Source organism: Crocodylus siamensis, chromosome 4 (assembly GCF_052110815.1).
Source record: "Crocodylus siamensis isolate JL-2025a chromosome 4, ASM5211081v1, whole genome shotgun sequence".
Lineage (NCBI taxonomy): Eukaryota > Metazoa > Chordata > Crocodylia > Crocodylidae > Crocodylus > Crocodylus siamensis.
This window is the reverse complement of record NC_143398.1, coordinates 67,096,833-67,115,921: the sequence shown is the minus strand read 5'-3', so window position 1 is coordinate 67,115,921 and position 19,089 is coordinate 67,096,833. Positions and strand designations below refer to the sequence as shown.

General features: G+C 42.2%; 1 protein-coding gene across 3 annotated transcripts in view; it reads left to right on the top strand.

Moving 5' to 3' along the window:
• The window catches only part of SAXO6 (stabilizer of axonemal microtubules 6), a 37,636-nt gene that overhangs the window by 11,206 nt on the left and 7,341 nt on the right, over positions 1–19,089 (top strand). For all 3 annotated transcript variants that reach the window (XM_090042493.1, XM_090042495.1, XM_090042494.1), the window contains exons 5-11: positions 1,934–2,116; positions 3,701–3,840; positions 6,474–6,582; positions 13,934–14,109; positions 15,287–15,571; positions 18,289–18,437; positions 18,543–18,676. In XM_090042493.1, the coding sequence (XP_089898619.1) occupies positions 1,934–2,116; positions 3,701–3,840; positions 6,474–6,582; positions 13,934–14,109; positions 15,287–15,571; positions 18,289–18,437; positions 18,543–18,676 (1,176 nt within the window). The remainder of the gene's footprint in view (positions 1–1,933; positions 2,117–3,700; positions 3,841–6,473; positions 6,583–13,933; positions 14,110–15,286; positions 15,572–18,288; positions 18,438–18,542; positions 18,677–19,089) is intronic.

The window sequence follows — 19,089 nt, the reverse complement described above, 5'->3', positions numbered from 1 at the left end:
AATACCAATTAGAAAAGCTAGACATTACAAATCAGCAGGTCCAGATGGACTCCATCCGAGAGTGCTAAAGGAGTTTGCTGAGGTCATCATGGAATCCCTGGCAAAGCTTTTTCAGAATTTGTGGCACATGGGAAATTCCTGAGGATTGGAAGAGGGCCAACATTGTTCCCATCTTCAAGAATGGGAAGAGGGAGGACCTGGGCAACTGCAGGCCAGTCAACCTAAACTCCATCCCAGGGAAGATCCTGGAAAAGTTCATTAAAGAATCTATGTGTGATACGCTCGTAGAAGATAAGATTCTGAATGACAGCCAGCATGGCTTTGTTGCGGGTAGGTCTTGTTTTACTAATCATCTCCTACGATTAGTGGGCACCCCTGGGGAAGACCAGGACCCATGGATACAAACTCCTGGAATACCACTTCAAACTTAATGCCAGGAAAAACTCCTTCACAGTCAGGGTGTCCAGACTGTGGTGCATTCACCTACCCTGGAGGTTTTCAAAAGTAGACTAGACAGTCACCTCACTGGGGTCACTTAACCCCAGTTGTCCTCCTGCCTAGAGCGGGGTGAGAGGGGCTGGACCTGACGATCTGCAAGATTTCTTCCAGCCCCTAACAATCTATGACTCTATGAATAGTTGTTTCTTTATACAGTACCCTTGTGAAACACTCTTCTTTTAGTAGTTCTTCTGTTCTTAGAGACCTGCAACTACCCTAAGATAGCCGCACTGCTTCCAGTTCAGGAGTTGGCATACATAGAGTGAGTGTTTCAGTATGGCATTGGCTTCCACCATGAGTGAGTTGTAGAGACACCTTCTCTTATCGCTGTTCTTACAAGAGTAGTCTCAGTCACAATTGACTCCCCTTAGACTTGTGCTGTTCTGGTTCTTGTTAATCTTTTATTTCTCCAGTGGCATCATACATATAAACAAGTTTGATATTTTGTTCTCTCTTTCATCCTTATAAAAATTATATTAATAAGATGTATAATACTCTATTAACTCTTGATTATGAAAACTGGTATTCCAGGAGGATCAGGAAGTCTATCAATAAGAGTTGTCCTTTATTTTTTTTCACTTCGCTGCATGGTTTATTCATATTGAATAAAGATCATGCAAAATGCTTAAATCAATTGAACTATTTTGTATAGTAAATTAAAACAAATGCAAGTATTTGCAGGAGTTTAAGACAACATTTTATCATACAATTCTAGTTATTAACAAACTGTTTTTACTTGATTGCTCTCAGCTACATCCTTAAGATCTTAATCTTATGAAAAATACATCTAAATGTTAAACTAATGGAAATACCTGTTCCTTGAGCAGGTATATTTGAGAAAAGTCTAACTGAAGCCCACATGGCAAAGCTGTGGAAACTTATCTCTGCAGCATATGGCATGATCATGAAATCTCAATAGTCTGTGAGGAGATGAGGGTCAGACCTTTTGTAATTAAGCAAATCCTGTATCTCAGATTAGAGACATTAACTGCAGAACAGGGAATGGATCAAATTACTATATAACATGTCACCTTTTAAGCCATGAAACAATCATTTGGTACTTGTTGACAGAAACAACTCTAATGGCTGTACTGGAGGGGTCATGGTAAATGTTTTAAAAAATCTGTGATGTTGAGAAAAAAACAGTATAGTAAATTATACAGATTTATCAACCAGCCACTGTCTTAACCAAAGAAAATATGCTCTGCTTATGAAATCCTCAAAAAGGAACAGTATTTAGGTCCAGAATCAAATGCATCTTTCTTGTGTTGCTTATAAGTCTATTGGTTAATTTTAGAAAATGAATGTTCATGTTCTCTTTGTTCATCTGCATGCATGCATGAATCTCGTAAGTGATTGCTTTTGAAAATGTAGCCTTAAGATCAGCTGATTAATGTATTTCCTTGTGTACGTTCCCCACTCCATCCACCTAAAGGTTATTCATAACGCAAGCAAATCCATCCCCACATTTAAGTCTCCTGCGGTTACTCCTGAAACTGAGTATGAGAGAAGTTTCAAAGTTTCTGTTCCACCTAAGGAACAAAAAGTGAGAAATGATTTGGAAGAAGAAGAAAAATTGCCTATATGTGAACAAATAAATCTCTCACCTGATGGAAAGGTATTAATATGCTAGTTATATTTTTGGATTGTTGTTTCTATCTTTTTTTGTCTGTTAGGTTTTTATATCTTGTATCCTGCAGCCCAAGCCACTGGGAAAAGGCCTATTCTAAAAAGCAGCTCTAAAAATAGTATTGTGAGGTTCCATGTATGTTTCAGTGGTTTTTCTGTGTCACAGGCATTCAGTCTGCAAGTAAAAAGGCTGGACCATTTCCTGCCAACCATCTAGCTGGCAGCCTGAATCCTTAGTTTTGACTCTGAGGATGCCTATACCTATACACTGAAGCTGCTCCAATGCTCTTTAGTTACAATGCATCAGAGCAGATTTGATTAATTGAGTCTCCTGGAGTGTGGTAATTATTGTGCTGCAGCAGCCTCCAATGTCATGTGTATCAGCGTTCCTGCACTAAAAAATGGTTAAAGCGCCTGTGCCATCACTTTTCAATGTGGGGATGCTGATATACGCGACACTCTGGGCGTTTCCTCAGAGCCACTCTAATTAGAGCACCCCTCCTCCCCTGCCCTTCCCAGAGCACATGTATAAATGACCTGAGTTTCAAACTCTTCTTTCCTTTTTATTATAACGAGTGATAAGGCTTCTGCGTACTAGTTTGTGGGATTATTAGCACCAGTGCAGTCCTGTTATACACAAGAAGTAGAGTTCATTGTATTTCTGTTGGCTTTATTGGTCTCTAGGAGTAACAGAAGTGAAAAACAGAAGTCAGTAGCTATGTATATTTAAATCTGTAGAAGAACAAATCTAATGTGTAAAGAAACCATTAGTTTTCATATACTTCAAGTAAAAATGGCTGCAGGGTGATAATTCAGTACTTTTTACTTGCTTTTAAGTTGATAGATACATGCAGTTCTAAGATGGTACACACTGTAGTCTACACAGATTCCAGTGTCCAGTTCAAACGTTAAATATTCTGTTAAGCACAGACAGCAGTTACTCATCTGTTATGCCTTATCTCACAATACTTATCAGAAAGCATCCAGCAAATCCAAATGTGACTAGAACTGATGTATCTGAGATTTTGGAGAGGTAAAAGAAAAATAAGCAGGAAAAAAATCTTTAAAGGGGGGGGGGAATCAACCTTTTGTATATTGCAAATTAGCAAGGGTACAAAGCCACTCTTCTAAATTGTCCTCCTGTGTCTCTTTTTGGACCACATCAAAAATAATAAAACAAGTCCAACCTTTTCCCTTACTTTCGTGCAATGTTAACTCTTTATAATACTTTTAAAAGATTGGGACATTCATGTGCTAAGATTTGTAAAATTTAGCTACTTATACAGACCTCATACAATTTTATTCCTATATTTCATGTTAAATTTATTTCATAAAGTGTATGGGATATTGCATGGCTGAGTTAAAATTAAGGTTCTGATTGTGATATTATTCAAACAGATTTTTTTTTTTAAAAAGAACAAGTTTAACATTATATTGTTGCATTAAATATGTGTATGACTTGAAAGTTAAGTATTGTACTATGTTAAGTAATGGCCACTGCCAAATAGAGTTTGAGTTTGCAGAGTTCAGAATTTGTTAGCTAATATGGTATTTTTAAAATTCTTTGCCTCAGAATACAAGGAAAGAAATGTTTCTAAAGTCAACAGAAGATTCATCAAAACAAGGAAAATCAGAAACAGAACAGAAACAACCTAAACAAAAAAATAAACAACATGTTACTCAAAAACCCTTCTCTTTCTATACAAGTCTTAGGTATGTATAATGTAGGAAAATCTAATTTAGTATTTAGGTATTCAGCCATCTAATATATCAAGGGGTAGGTGGGCTGCCTTCAGCATTTTGAGAGAGTAATCACTAGTGCAGTAGCCCAAGGTGTCTAAACCAGACTTGTGATTGTATTTATGTGGGTAAGCGTAGAAGTAGTAGCATCTTTCATCAGCATACTTTTGCACCACTGCAATGCTGGAAATGGAAGCTTTGCAGCTGTGTTGTTTCTTTTCATTCTCCTGGTGCAATCTACAAGTGTTACTGCCCAACTTTTAAATTATTGCTCTTACCACTATTACCTGTCCAATTTCTTACTTACTGGCCTCATACAGGTCCCGAATCAATCCAGGTGGTGTTTGCCCACTCTCTAGGACATTCTGTTTTACAGAATAACTTCAGAAGAAATGAAAAAAAATGAAAGTGAAACATCAGCTTAACATGAACATTTTTCTATCCTATGGAAAGTCACCTAAAAATATGGGTGGGGAACCTCAGTCAGATGCTGCTAAGGCAGGGGTGGGCAAAATGCAGCCCTCAGGCCAGATGTGGCTCGCCAGACCATTCTGTCTAGCCTGTGGGGCCCCCCCAAAATTTAGAAAATTAATATTTATCTGCCCGTGGCTGCCTGTCATGCAGCCCTTGGTGCCTTGCCAAAACTCAGTAAGCGGCCCTCCACCCGAAATAATTGCCTGCCCCTGTGCTTAAAGGTATCCAAACAAATTTATGCCTTCCAGTAATCTTTGTATGGGTTGCCATAGCACTTCAGGGCACTGCATTAGCTCACGTGTCAGATTTAAAGGAGAAGAAAACCCCCCAAAATTACATCAAGCAAAAATCAGAATGCTAATCCACATCTGTTTAATATACTGGTACAGTGTTTTTCAACCTTTTTTCATTTGCATACCCCTAAAAAATTTTGAATGGAGATGCAGATTCCTTTGGAAATGTTGAATGTGGGTGTGGATATTAATGTACTTTTGATCATAGTCATCCTCTGCATACCCCTGAGACATAGGGTGTGTGTAGATGAAACGGGGTTCCTAAATTGAAGTGGCAGGTTTTATAAAACACGGCTTCAATTTAAGACCGATTTTAAACCCCCGTGTCGTGTACACACCTTGCTGACTTGCCTGCCTCTCCGGTGGGGAGAGGAGGGTGAGCTGCTGGTGGGCAGAGAGGTCCCTGGGCTGCAAGGGCGGGGCTAGTACTTCCCTCTGCAGCAACAGCCCGCCTCCCCCTCCTCCTCCCCCATGGCACCGCAGCCACGGAGGGAAGCACCAGGCCCCCACGTAGTTTAGGTAGACTCTGGTGGAGGTGGGGGGAGGAAGATCAGGCTCGCCGCTTTTCTTGGGCGGAGCCTGCTTTCCTTGGTTTCTGCCAGGCTGCCTGCAGGGCTTTCTGCAGAGCTGTGGAGCTTCACAGAACCCAGTGCTTCGCTCTGCAGCTGTAGGCGCAGCAAACTAAAACTCCTTGCCGTTTTGTTTGCTGCGCCTCAAGTCATTTAAGGTGCCTTATGCCGCTGAATTTACTACAGTGGCTGTAATTAATGCACAATACACCGCTGGGGTGTGCGAACACTGACACCATTAAAGCAGTGCAAAAGCATTTAGCCTGCTTTAATGTGTTGCGCGCACATGCCCCTTGTTTCGTCTACACATGGCCATAGTCCGCAGACCTCCAGGGGTGCACGGACCACATATTAAAATACACTGCTTTAGTAAATCCCTGAGCTTTTTAATGGTTCTGTTTCATCCGTGCATCTTTCTGGACGTTTTGCAGCATTAGGTTGTTGATGAGAGTGAAGCCTTGGTTTTGTCAGTCTAGGCCTAGATCATTCTTATCTTTTGGATCTGGGAAGACAATAGTTTGTTTAGTTTAAAAGCAACAAAATTAATTTCATTAGTAGTATGGGGAAAAAATCAATGAATATAATGGAAACAAACTCCTTAACTTCTTGGACTTCGTGTATCAGCCAGTAAGCAAAGAATTAATTTAGCAGTGGTTTGAGAAGAAAGGATCCTCTGCCATGGCATCTGCCACACTGGGAACAGAAGCCATTCCTCACGTGATCTCAGGAGTGCAGCTATTTGTGCAGGACAGAAGATCGCAAAGTAATCATTAGGCAAACCAAAATTGTGATCATGTTCAAACATGTAACGTGCATTTACTGATTTGGGGAGATGCCTTACACTGTGTTTCCTGAACAGAATGACTAATGTGGATGCACCACAGATTTGTATTTTGGGCTGATTTAGTCACATTGTCACAGTAAAACATAAGGAAACAACTTCTGCCAGTTTCAAAGAAGCCTCAGTCTATATTAGGCACCCAAATAAGCAGTTTGTCTTGTAAAAGTGCTCAGCAGTTCTTAACAATAGACAAAGCTATTTTTTATGGGTCTATGCATGTAATAAAAGAGGAAGACAAAATTGTCTTTAATAAATGCTGGACACTTTGAAATTGGGTTGGGCCTAACTCAAGATACATTTCTTCACTCCCCCCACCCTCCAATGTCTTGGTCTGGGAATTCAGCTTAATTGTTTTCATGCATCTTGTATAATGTAAAAGCACTTTTGTGTTCACATAATTGTGAAATTGTTTTGTTCCCCCCCTCCCAGATGTCCTAGGAAGATGAACACAGAATATAGATCAAAATTTTTGTCTCCAGCACAGTATGTATACAAAGATGGAGCCTGGTCACGTATCAGACACAATGTTCCCAATCAAGTGAGTATTTGCATAAACATGTTAAGCATGTGAATAATCTTTTAAGCCTCAATTTGTCAGATTACCAGGATTCCCCCATTGGGGGAATTTAGGTTTTACTCCCTTTGTAGATGCATCCTTCCCAAATGTTTCCATGCTGCCAAATACTTGGAATAATTGTGGTCTATACAGCTGGAACTGTTACTCCATAATGCTGTACTACTTTGAAGCATTTCAGTTCTTGTTATGTGTGTACAGGGAGAGGAGACCCCCAGAATCCCATAGTGCTTTGCTTTTCTCTTCACCCAACTCTGTGGAGGAGGGAGGGAGAGGGAGAGCAGGGTGGACAGTCTGGGAGGGTGACTAATAATCTGTCAGAATGTGCAGCTGCTGGGTCCCACTCCCTGGTCCTGCTGCTTCAGTTCTTGGAGGCCTGCCACTGCCATCAGGGATGCTACTCTGCTGTTTGGAAGAGGTGACTGTAGTATACACAGGCTTGGCAGAATCCAATTTTTATTGATAACCATGGATAAACATTGATTTAACCTGTTCCTCACAGACTGACAGAAATATTTTTAATCGGTAATCATCAAATGAATAGCAAGGGGACTTAAAAAAATCTGGAGAAGGGGGTATAGAAATCTATGGATGCACATGGTGCCCCCTACCCCAGATGTGCACACATGCGCGCGCACACACTGCTCCTTTGGCAGTGGGTTAAGCAGCCTTTGCAGGTAAATTGTGCTGGGCGGTGGGTTTGGAGGGGCAGGGCTATTGGCAATTGGGAGCCCAGTGCGGCTGGCCACCCTCTGTGCCCAGGTCTCAGCAAGGGATCTGGTACCAAACTCCAGGTGAGCCTAGGCTGGCCCCTGCATGATTGGGTCTGTCTGGGAATTTGGCCCCTGCCCTTAACACACAGGGGTTGAGCTGGGCAGGAGCTCTGAGAACACATGGGGAGGCAGCATAATCAGGGCAGGGTGTGCAAGGGTGGCCCAAATATGTGTGCTTCCAGTTGTGACTAGGCCTCCCAGGCCTCGATGTGGTAAGTTCCAGAGGATGTGTCTACATGAAATGTTTTATTGCAAATTAGCTTAGTTTACTGGGCAGTAAGCATGTGTGTCTACACGTGTACATGTTTACTGCACAGTAAACCTTTCTAATCTTTAGTAAATTTGCTAACTGGAAAAGTAAGTAGCAAATTTACTTGTGATTACTAATTACGCAGTAGTGCTTGTGTAGACACTTAACCTGAAGCAAATCTGCTCCCAGTCAGCTGGCCACTAGGGGGCTCCCTGCCCCTGGGAGCTGCCTGCTGCTGGGGCAGGCTCTACTGCTGGAGTCTGGGTGAGGACTGTGTCCCCCCTGTCCTGGCAGCAGAGAGCTCCAAGGCCCACAATCTGATGTCATGATCAGGGAGTGGGCTGGGAGTTCCTTATCTCTCAGCCCCTGCTTTGTCATCACAATTGGGAGAGGGGGGCTGGGAGACCTGTATCTCCCAGCACCAGCTCCGTGGTCACAGGACCGGTGCTGGGAGATACTTATTCCCCTGCTGGTGGGAACTGGGGAGCCTGTTCCCCACCCAGCTCCACAATCCAGCCCCTGACCTGCAGTTGTCGAGCAGGGGCTGGGAACTGTCCTAGTCAGGGGCAGGTCACAGCCTTGCACCCCTATCAGGTGATTGAGGCATGGGGCTTAGAAAGAAGTGCAGGGGTGGGGCAGGTCCCTGATCAGGAAGCCAGGGATAGGAGATTCCTGCTGCTGGGACAAGGGGATATTATACCTCCCCTGGTAGCAGGCAGTGCCCAGGGGGCCGGGAGCAGTGCCCAGCCCTGGCCAGGAGATGGCTGTCTCTTGGCCTGGTGGTTCCTGTCAGCTCCCTACTGGCCTGAGGGAGCACCCAGGGAAAGCCTACAGCTCCCCCTGGTGGTGGCAGGGTCTCACTGCAGTGCTCCAGGAAGCGAGAGCAGGTTGCTCTCATGTAGATGCATGCCTAGGAGCGTTTACTCATGAGTAGTTTACTCTCAAGTAAACTGCTTCTGGATCTAATGCATGTGAAGACGCACCCAGAAACTAATAGGAAGTCGCATGGGATTAAGGATGTTCAGTGATACATTTATTTATTTAGAACAAAATTGTGAAGTGTTTCAGGGCATACTAACTAAAGGGTTTGGATTGGATTGCTCAAAAACATTATAACACCATTAATTAAAAATAGTTTAATTTTTTTAACAGTGTTATTACGTGGTCTCACTAACTGTAAACACATCAGGCTACTTATACGTAGACAAAGAGCCATATTTCTCTCTTGGAAGTATGTTCTTCTATTGCCTTCTAAATCTAGTTGTGCCATTCTTTTTTTTCTCTTCTTTCTTTTAAATTCCTAGCATCTGTGTAATAATCCATTGCAATTAAATGAGACTTTATCTTTGAGCTCATTACACTGGAGAGGCTTGTAATCATTTTAATAATACATTTTAATTAAAAATGTTTAGCAGTGCTAAAGGCTACAAAGTAAGTTCAAGCTGAGGTTTTCCAAGCTTCAGAAGTTAGAAGCAGAGGTAAATTAATTTCTAAAGGTTACTATTAAAGCAAATTTTAAACTTCTTCTGGACTTGATAGTTGCTCAGACAAAATTGATTTAATTGTTAACATTGTATAAGTTAAAACTGCAGGATCAGGCCCTACTGGGGTGACCATCTTTTCAAAAGGGAAAGGCAGGACATGTGGTCACCTTCCTGCTACTCCCCTCTCCCCGCCTCCAGTGCTGTGGTTGCAACTGGCAGCATGGCCAGACCAGAGCCAAACAGAAGCAGATGCAGTTTGTCCACTGTGAGCTTAGGGCTCCCTGCCCTGCTGCCTTTCCCATGGGAGCCCCATGCTGACTGTGCACCCCCTGCCTGACCAGCAGCAGGGGGCACAACTCCATGCCACCCCTCTGCTGCTGGGCAGGTGCCTTATCATGGTAGCGCAGCCAGTACAGGGCCCCTGGGAGCAGGATGGAGACTTCTGAGCCTGCAGCAGGCAGCCCCATGCACAGATCTGTGGGAGAATGTGTCCCCCCATGCCCTGCACCTCCTGTATGAGCTCCACACCCCAGCCCCATGCATTGCCCTGCTGGGCAGCATCCCCAGTCCCAGCCCCACTCCCTCCCTCACCATGGGGGCCTCAATCTTCCCCCCTCCCCCTAGACTTACCTGCAGGGAACTGCTCTCTATGCTATCTGTCTGGCTGTGTTCCTGGCCGCATGCATGTGTGTGGGCATGCACATGTACATGGTGTCCCCTGTGTCCCACTCCTGGCAGCCCCTTGCAGGCTGGAACAATATAAGTTATATTGAAGTATATGTGTTTAATATAATCTAAAACATAATAATGTAAGTCATTGTTAGTATGAAACTATTTAATGTTATTGTGACTTTAGAGGGCTTGTTTAAAAAAATGAGAAGAAATTAGGTGTGGGTGTTTTCTTTTTTTTGTATATATTTGCAAATGGATATTGAAATTCATACCTTGTAAAGGTGTGTCGTAGGCAAATCATAACATCTTCTTTCCTATCAGCATTTTCATGGAGAGAAGTTTTCTTCAGTGCTTGGTTTGCTGGGAAGGAACGTAGCTAAGGGTAGGGACGAATGTAACTTTTAACCACTTTAATGGGTAGGAGAGCTGCCCCTTGGGAGTGGACATCAGGTTACAATGTAACTGTTATGTCTGCATACTCCTGTAGTGGTGCAAGTTAGCTAAATTGCTGGAATTGTAAGCCTGGATGATATAGAGTTAAAGTTCAAACAGTTTTGCTACATGTATAACAAGAAAATCATACAGATATCACAGTTGCATTTATAACAGCTTATATCTATATCATTTGATGTCAGTACAGTTGTTATGTCTGTTTATACCCTGAGAAAACGAGAGAGGGCAGCAGTAGTAAAAACTTAGGACCTTAGCTGGCAGACTGTTTCTCATTTATATAGGTTTTTCTGATGATTAAGGGGCTTCAGGACTAAGTTCAGTTTTTCAGCATTGACATCTTCATTCTATAATATTTCAATAATTGAAGGATTTACACAAAATGTCTTTCCTCTACGATCAGAGACCAGGCATGGAAAACTACAGTTCCAAAGGACAGTCTTTTCTGAAGTTTCAAACATATGAAAACAAGGGTTATAATAGAAGTCATAGTTCTAGCCTGAGCTACAGCAGTTGCTTCAGACAGTTGCTCCAATATGTACTGTTAAGGGTTATTTTTCAGCAGTAAAAAAAATAAAATCACTTCCAGTTATTCATTTAAAAATTAATGTAGGCAGTTCATAATCCTTATAGGACTCTGCAGGGCTTGTGTCCCACTGGGAGAATGCTCCTTTCTGTGTCACTGAAGGAGGTTGGCTGTCCTTTGTCTTCATAATTCACTAGGAGAAGAGCATTCTCAGTATCCTCTTCCTTCCTCTGCAGTGTCCTGTTGCTCTGAATTCATATTACTCTTCTGTGGTACCCTACCAGCTGACATTATTAACTTTTCATCCTTCTGAGTAAAATGAATACTCCCATAAATCGCACTGTATTACCAAGGCATTATGTAATCTTAAAATGACAAAATTAAAAAATAAAAAACAGACCAAAAAAGCTCTACACTGGGATTTTAAGCTTCAAAAATAGGTCAGATTCTCCTCTGTTACATTATTATATCCCCAGTGACTATCTAGCAGTTTTAAGCAGTTGTCTTCAGTGGGGTTAATGGGTATAACAGAAAGCAGAATTTAGCCTAACAAGTAATAGAAGTCTAGTATAGGAAAGAAGGAGGAATAAAACAAATATGCTTTAAAATATGCCAGAAGAAGTGGCAAACTTGCTTTCTCATTCTTCTTAGCAAATAAAAAGATTTAACTTTATTTAAGAATTTTCAGAAAAACACAATCCATGTAGTAATACAGCAGTTATCACTTGCTTAATTGTTAAAGGATTACACATTTGGGAAAGATTTAATGTGAAATGGAATAAGAATCCATAATTGGGCGAAGGATGAGAGATGAGTGAGTGTTTGAAAGTGCTTGAAATCACATTTTATCAATTTGTGAAAATATAGGGATTAAAAAATGGTGGTATAGCCTGGGAACAAATATTCAAAAAGCCTGAGCCTGAACTGATTCAATCTTTGCAGGTTAGTTTAACCTGCAGAGTCTGAATCTATTTGCAAGTGGATAGACGTTCACTTTTGATTCAGGAAATGCAGGCACATGTCTCAAACTAGAAGCTGGGGGGTGCTAGAGTGAGTCCTCCCTCCCTTCCAGAGTGCTGAGCTGAGGGGAGAGGGTTGTGGCTAGACCCAAGTGGGATGCCATGATTAGGGTGGGGTTTAACACCCCCCCAACCCTGGCATGCACAGTTCCCAGCCAGGATGTGCCTTGAGGGAGGTAGCCCTCTCCACCTCCCAACACTTGCTGCTCAAGGGTTGGGGAGTAATGCCAGACCCCAGTCCCCAGCTAGCACTCTGAGGCAAAAGGCGGGGTGAGGCAGGGGGGAAGAAAGGACTGCTTGTGTGATACTAAGCTCTGAAATCTCCCTCTCCTTGCTTCTTCATACTGTCTCCAGCAAACTGACAGGCACTGCATGCATTACAAACCAGGTCATTTCTCACACCTCTCTGTCCCCTTTTGAACACTGATAGATTGAGACATTTGAAGCAAGCAAGCCAGCAGGGAGCTGATAACACAAAGCTCATCAGCCCATCAAGAAAATAAAGCCTTTCTCATTAGTTCAAGTGCTGCTTAAACAGCTTTTTCCAAGGAAGGAATGGAGGAACATTACTGGTTGACCTGATTATTAGTCACTGTTCTGTCTGCCTTTGTCCCATTGAACTTGGAGATACATATACAGACACTTTTCAGCATTAGCTAGCATGTGGGTGGCATGACGAGATAAAGGTTGGTGTCCCTGCTGTGGGAGAGGAGGGATACCTGCTTGAGTAGCAAGTGAAGAGAGAGTGGGGCAGGGAGAAGGCAGGGCAGACACTGCTGTCTCCTGGCTGCAATCCCCCACCCCCTTCTCAGCCAGCTGGAGCTCCAGCTAGGGAGAAGAAGAGTAGGGCCAGCCCTGCTCTCTGGAGCAGACAGCCCAGCCCAGGCCTGAAAAGCATGCTGGGATGCTGGGGGACTCTGATTTAATTTGAACCAGAAAGGGGTCTTGGGCAGAAGTTCCATAAACCGTTTGAACCAAATCAGTTAAGTCTGATACTCTGTTCAGCCAGTTTTATCTTAAACCAGTTTTGGCCATTTTGAAACTGGTTTATGTGCACTGAACTTATGTTCTGTTACAGGTTTAAACCAGTTTCTGATCAACTAAAGTAGTTTATATGTAACTTCTGTCCATAGCCATAGTGTCTGAAAATAAAAGGCGCCACTTCCATTGTTAAAAAAGATATCTTATTCTTAAAACATGTGATATACATTCATGTCTCGATATTCCAGTGCTTAGTGCCTTACAAAGAATGCTTTATATATTATCACTTGTATGTCAGTAGCTCTTAGATGCCACCTGCAAAATCAGATCTTATATATGTGTAACAGGAGAATAATGCTGTGTCAGAGTTTGTAGTATAGGGTCCTGAACCTGCAACTGCACATGCATGTTTGCATTTTAGTTGCACAGATAGGTCCTTTGATTTAAAATGCCATCTTAACTACTCCAAAGTTGAGCTTTTAAAAGTGATAGCCTGCGGATGAATGCAGATTAAACAGCTAGAGACTAAAAAATGTAAATGCATCTCCGCAACAAATACAAAGCAGAGCTAAATACAAGAATAGTGGAATTTTGGCTTCTAGTTTTTTTTCTAATCTCTAGGAGGCAGCATAGAGTTACGTTGATGGTTTTCAAATGGTTCCTTTTATGCTTCGATTGCAATGAATTTGCAGATATAACATTAACATGTAATGTTGGAGAGAAGCATTATTAAGATAATTCTGTATTTCTTCCTTTAGGGTTTTCAAAACACCCTAAACTCCGTGTGGTATATGGAGGTTGGTTGCATCTAAGTTCTTGTTTTAATTCCTGGAAAAAATTATGCTGTTTTTTAATACTGCCAGAGAATTATAATCCAGAGCTAAACTGGTTCATAGATGCTTCATAACTGTTTTGTGCTTATTGAATAAGTAATCAGCAGCTGTGCTTTGGCTAGACAACCCCAATACATAGTGTCTAAATACAAACACTGCCATTTTTGCTTCCTTTTTGTTGCATTTATTGTAGCTTGCAGTAGTTGTGCTGTGGGCTGGTGCTGTCTGTTACATGCCTTTCCACAGTAATTGACAATTAACTTCACGCTACTTTAGAGTTAAATTTAAATCAAACAAACATACATCCTATGAAAACTCCATGTGCAGGTGAAGGAACTTCGAGAGAAAGCAAAATCTTACAGGCAACAAGTACATGGAACCCATTTCTCCCGGTATCATCTAAATCAGATTTTGTCAGATAACAACAGTCTGTGGGACGTGTCCTCAAATTCCAGTTCAGAAGAAACCATCAGCAACAACATCAAAGCTCTAGATCTTGCTGGGTAAGCTGATCATTCTAGGTGTGAGAAACATGTTATGTGGTAGATGTAAAAACTGGAAAAACATATTAAATGAAATTGAGTTGCAACCCAACTTCAAGACCCCTAATATTTATGAGGTGATATATGAAATATTTTGGACCAAATCTTCTCTACTGAAATCTTTTCTGGTTCACATACAGAAATCAAATAAGGGCTTCTAAACATTATCGGTATTATACAACTATCTGGCTACCAGGAGACCAGTTACACATGCAAATTAGCTATCACACAATAAAAAACTCCAACCAGCTATAAAATTACACCTTGAAAATGTGTACTACCTTTATAGCTGGTTGCTATTGAGCTATAATTTGCAAATGTAGCAGGGTTTCCTCTGTGGCTGGGAGCCCTGTCAGCTCCCAACCACAGGGTGTACCGTGCCTAGTGTAAAACCCTGCAGCCCTGGGGATTGCCGGTACCATGATCCATAGGGCTCAGTGGTGTGGAAAACCCCAGGCCGGAGGATTGCTGCAGAGGCAATTCTCCCCTACCCTGGTGGCTTCCCAGAGCTGTGGGGTGGGGGAAGGGATTGCCTCTGCAGTGATCCTGTGGCTCGGGGGTTTCCTGCGCCCCCAGGGTTAGGGAAATCACTCCTGTGGCGATCCTCTAGCCCAGGGGTGGGCAATTATTTTGGGCGGAGGGCCGCCTACTGAGTTTTGGCAAACCATCGAGGGCCACATGACAGGGGCAGCCAGGGGCAGATAAATATTAATTTTCTAACTTCTTTAGGGGGCCCTGCGGGTCAGATAGAATGGCCTGGCAGGCCGTATCTGGCCCACGGGCCACATTTTGCTCACCCCTGCTCTAGCCCTACGGGTTTCCTGCAGCCATGAGGTAGGAGGAATCACCCGTCCGATGATTCTCCAGCTCCAGGAGTTTTCTACTGCAGTCTTCCCATGCAGGGGGTGCATGGGGCATCTTTGTGGCTTGGAGCTGCACTGGCAGTAAAGTACAATGGAATCTAATGCACGATTTCACAATTGTGCCTCCTGTCATGCACGATTGTGGAGGCGTGACTTTGTGACTTGCAAATTAGATCCACTTGGATGCATACAGTTTTTGGAGATGCATACCTATATTATAAACTGAAAAAATTGATTATGTGATATAAAACCTTGCTTACTCTCTATTTATACAGAGTTCTTGAAAAGCAGAGATCTCCAAATCCTGCTATACTTCAGCAGCCTGAATCAGCCAAATACACCCAACAGAAAAACACGGAGAAGTTAGGCATGTCGGATGCCTCTACTGTACCAGTTAGGAGACGTCTAGTTTGGGGTGAACAAGAAAAAAAGGAACAAATGGAGAATCAGTTACCAGCAGTAAAGGAGGAGGAAGGAAAAGAAAAAAAGCAGGAGACAGCAGGGGCTCAGAAATTGGAAGAAAATGATCAGGAAGTTAATGTGGAAAACAAAATAGAGGAGTATGTTATTTTCTCTCCACTCCCTTTCCCCCTTCTCAACAGTTTACAGGGTGATTTGCTGTTTCTGCCTTCATATGCTAATGCATTTTAATGTGGTATAGTAAAGTCTGTTCTTAAACTGCAGGATGAAAGAGGACTTATTTCTTATATAAGAAGTACCATACTTGGTCAGACCTCTCTCTGACAGTGGCATAACTAGACCCTGTAGAGGGAGAGCACTAAACAGGATATTTCTAGTGTGATCTGTCTCCTACTCAGTACTCTCTGTGGTTTAGAGACGCCAAAGGAAACATCTGCAACCATTCCATTCAACAGCTATTCATAGATATAACTTCCATGAAGTTATCTAATCCCTTTTTGAACCTGGATGTGTCTGCTTCTACCATCTTCTGTGGCAATAAATTCTAAAAGTTAACAATGTGCTGCATAAAATGGATGCCTCTAGTTCTGGTATTCTGGGACTTGGTGAACAACAGTTCCCTGTTCACTTGGTCCACATCCTTAATGCTTTTGTAGACCTCTCATGACCCCCTCTCAGCCTTCTCCTTTCCAAAGAGTCCTAGCCTCTAGTCTTTCCTGATATGGCAACAGCGCCATACCCCTAGTCATTTTGGTTGTCCCTCTCTCTACTATGTGTGTGTTTGTGTGTTGTGAGACTAGAATGTACTGTTGTTAGTTAATATTAATTAATAGCTGTTGAAACACAGTTTACCTTCAGATAGAAGCTAATGGCTTCTCCATGTCAGGACTTAGTCCCAACCCCCAAACCTGGAGTCTCAGATCAGCCCTCCACTGAGGTACAGTTTAAGTAATAGACAATAAAGTTGAGGTGCCTAAAGAATTTATCTAGTCATTCTTTTGCTCCAAGGTAAAATCAGCTATATCCAAGCCAGACCTGACATTATTTGTTTCATTTGCCTCCAATAATGGAATTCCACAGCTTCAATTGGAAATCTGTTTCAGTGCTTAACTAACCATACAAGTAAAAAGTATTTATACAATCTAACCAACATTTCCTTTGTACAAATGGCAAAATGGAAGAAGAGATTTTAGACACATAGCTGTTTCACAGGCTTGCATCCTTGGTGGCATTCTGTTATAAAGAAAACTATTTTTATCAAGTAAAACTTGAAACTCTAAACTTTAAAAACATTTTTTATCACACAACTTATTAAAATGTATAATTTTTTTACATTAATATTCAAAACTTTTAGAGTTGTACTGTAGGCTGCTTGCAATTGAATCATGCCAGCAGAACATACAAGCATATAGAAGTTTAAGGCCCCTGGCAAATGATCAGTTAAAAGGCACCACAGGATCTGAACCACAATCCCAACAATCATGCTACACATGCATGGCAGGAGGCATGATTGTTGAGATCGCTATTCAGATCCCAATCATGCCATATTGCCAGTGCAAGGGCAACTGGGATCATGATTCTGGGCTTCCCTTACACCAGCAAATAGCAAGCCAGGTGCCCAGTCCATCTGTGGCTGGGAGTGCTTGCCAACTGATTGAGGCTCCCAGCTGGGAGGATGTATGGTAGCCCTCAGCTCTGATGTACTCCCAGCTGTAGGAGTGAATTGGAGCACAGTATCTATTTCTAGCCTTAGAGCTGCACCTCTGCACACGCCCAGAATTTCCTCTGTCGTGGTAGAGCTGAGCAGTTCAGAGCTTAACTCATGCTAAAGCATCCGTGGACTCTAGAAACTTGACATTCATTTGCGTAAGTCCCTTGAGGGTCCTCTCGGAGCTCATTGACAGGATTAGCTTTCCCGCATAATGCTGTGGCAGTCTCCACCTTTTAAAATTCAGCTGGAGAAGAATGCAGTGGTGTGCCCCAGCATTGTATAAGAGCTAATGGTTAGAGCATTCACCTCAGAACTGGAAGAGGTGGGCTCAGTTGTCTTCTCTACCGGAAGGGATCTCTCAATAGCAGAACTAGGGGACACATGAAGATATTATTAGAAATCAGGTTAAATCTAACTAATTAACTTAGGGAACTCATTACCACAAGATGTTGGCAAGGATGATGATGAAAATTTAAGCAGGTTCAAAAGAGGATTAGACAAAATTCATGCAGATTATGCCTGCCAGTGGGTATTAAGCATTATAGTTATGCATGCAGACTTTTCCCCTACATGTAAAGTCTGAAAAGACTGGAAGCTGGTAGGGAAGAGGGGTAGGAGTAGCCTGGATAGGCCTAATGTAAATACTTTTTCCCCTTAGCATTCACTCTGTGCCACTGTGAGATGCAGAATACTGGGCTCAATGGATCTATGGTCTGACCTAGTATGCCATCTCTTAATTTCTTAAACCTACCTCTCCTGCTTCCCAAGAGAGTAGTACTACACTTATAACCAGCCTTTGCAGTAAAGCCACTCTCCATTCCTCCTGCTTTTGAAGCCATACCATTGTGTGGAAAAGAATCCAAAGTTCACTGGATCAGAAAACGACTGTATGAGGGACTGTGATTCTGTAGCTTACCATTGTATGTATTTTATGATTACATAATATAAATAAACAGTCCTGGGAGTTGGGACTGGAACAAGGGGCTACCTCCTCCTGGGTAAATGCCCTAACCTCTAGGATATGGTGGCTTTGTGACCATAAATTATCTATGCAGAGGCACCTGTAATAGAGCAGACTTGACCTCAAATCTCTTGTGTCCCAGGCTGGTGTCCTAACCAGTATACTGTTTTTCCTCTCTTTTGCAGAGAAAATGCCTCATTACTGAATTCTTCAGCAGATGCATCAGAATTGTCTTCTGTATCCTCAAAAAAAGGTGGCAGGCTCCCTACGCCAAAGCTGAAAGAACTTGGTGGTGGTCAAAGAACTCACCATGACCTTACCACACCAGCTGTTGGTAAAGTATTTTAAGAGTAAAAGCAACAATTCATGGGAAAATCATAAATTCATTTAATATGTTTTTGTTTAACAAAGTATTATTTTATTTTCTGTGTTACATGAGGAGGGGCAGTTTTAGTATCTCCACCCAAAGTGACGTCTCCATCCCCACAGCAGAGAAAGAAAGAGGTATTAGAAACAGATGCTTCTGCTTACAAGCAAGTCATAAGAGAAGCTTCAAAAAGAAAATCCAGCAGGGTGAGATAAAACAAGCATTTATCTATTGGAGTTTTAGAAAGACACAGATGATGTACTTTTTCTGTCACTTTGAAAAAATATTTTAACTCAGTTATTTTTTTAGGACTGATACTATACAGTCTAACATTTTCACTGTTTTCTGAGATGAAGGAAGATGGTAGTGATTGCATGCTTTAAATAAACAACAGAAACTAAGAGGGACTCTGTGGGAGTGAGTGCTGCATTAGCTTCCCTATGGATTGATTTTTCTACTCTAAAGTATATGGAATTGAAGGTTAAAATGATGCCAGGAGTAGCTGATCTCCCCACTGCTATCATCCCAAATGGCTGCTGAAGTCAAGCAGAACCTCACACTCCTTGGGCTGAATAGGGGAACATGCCAGTTTTTTTCCATTTTCCACTTCCACTGCTTT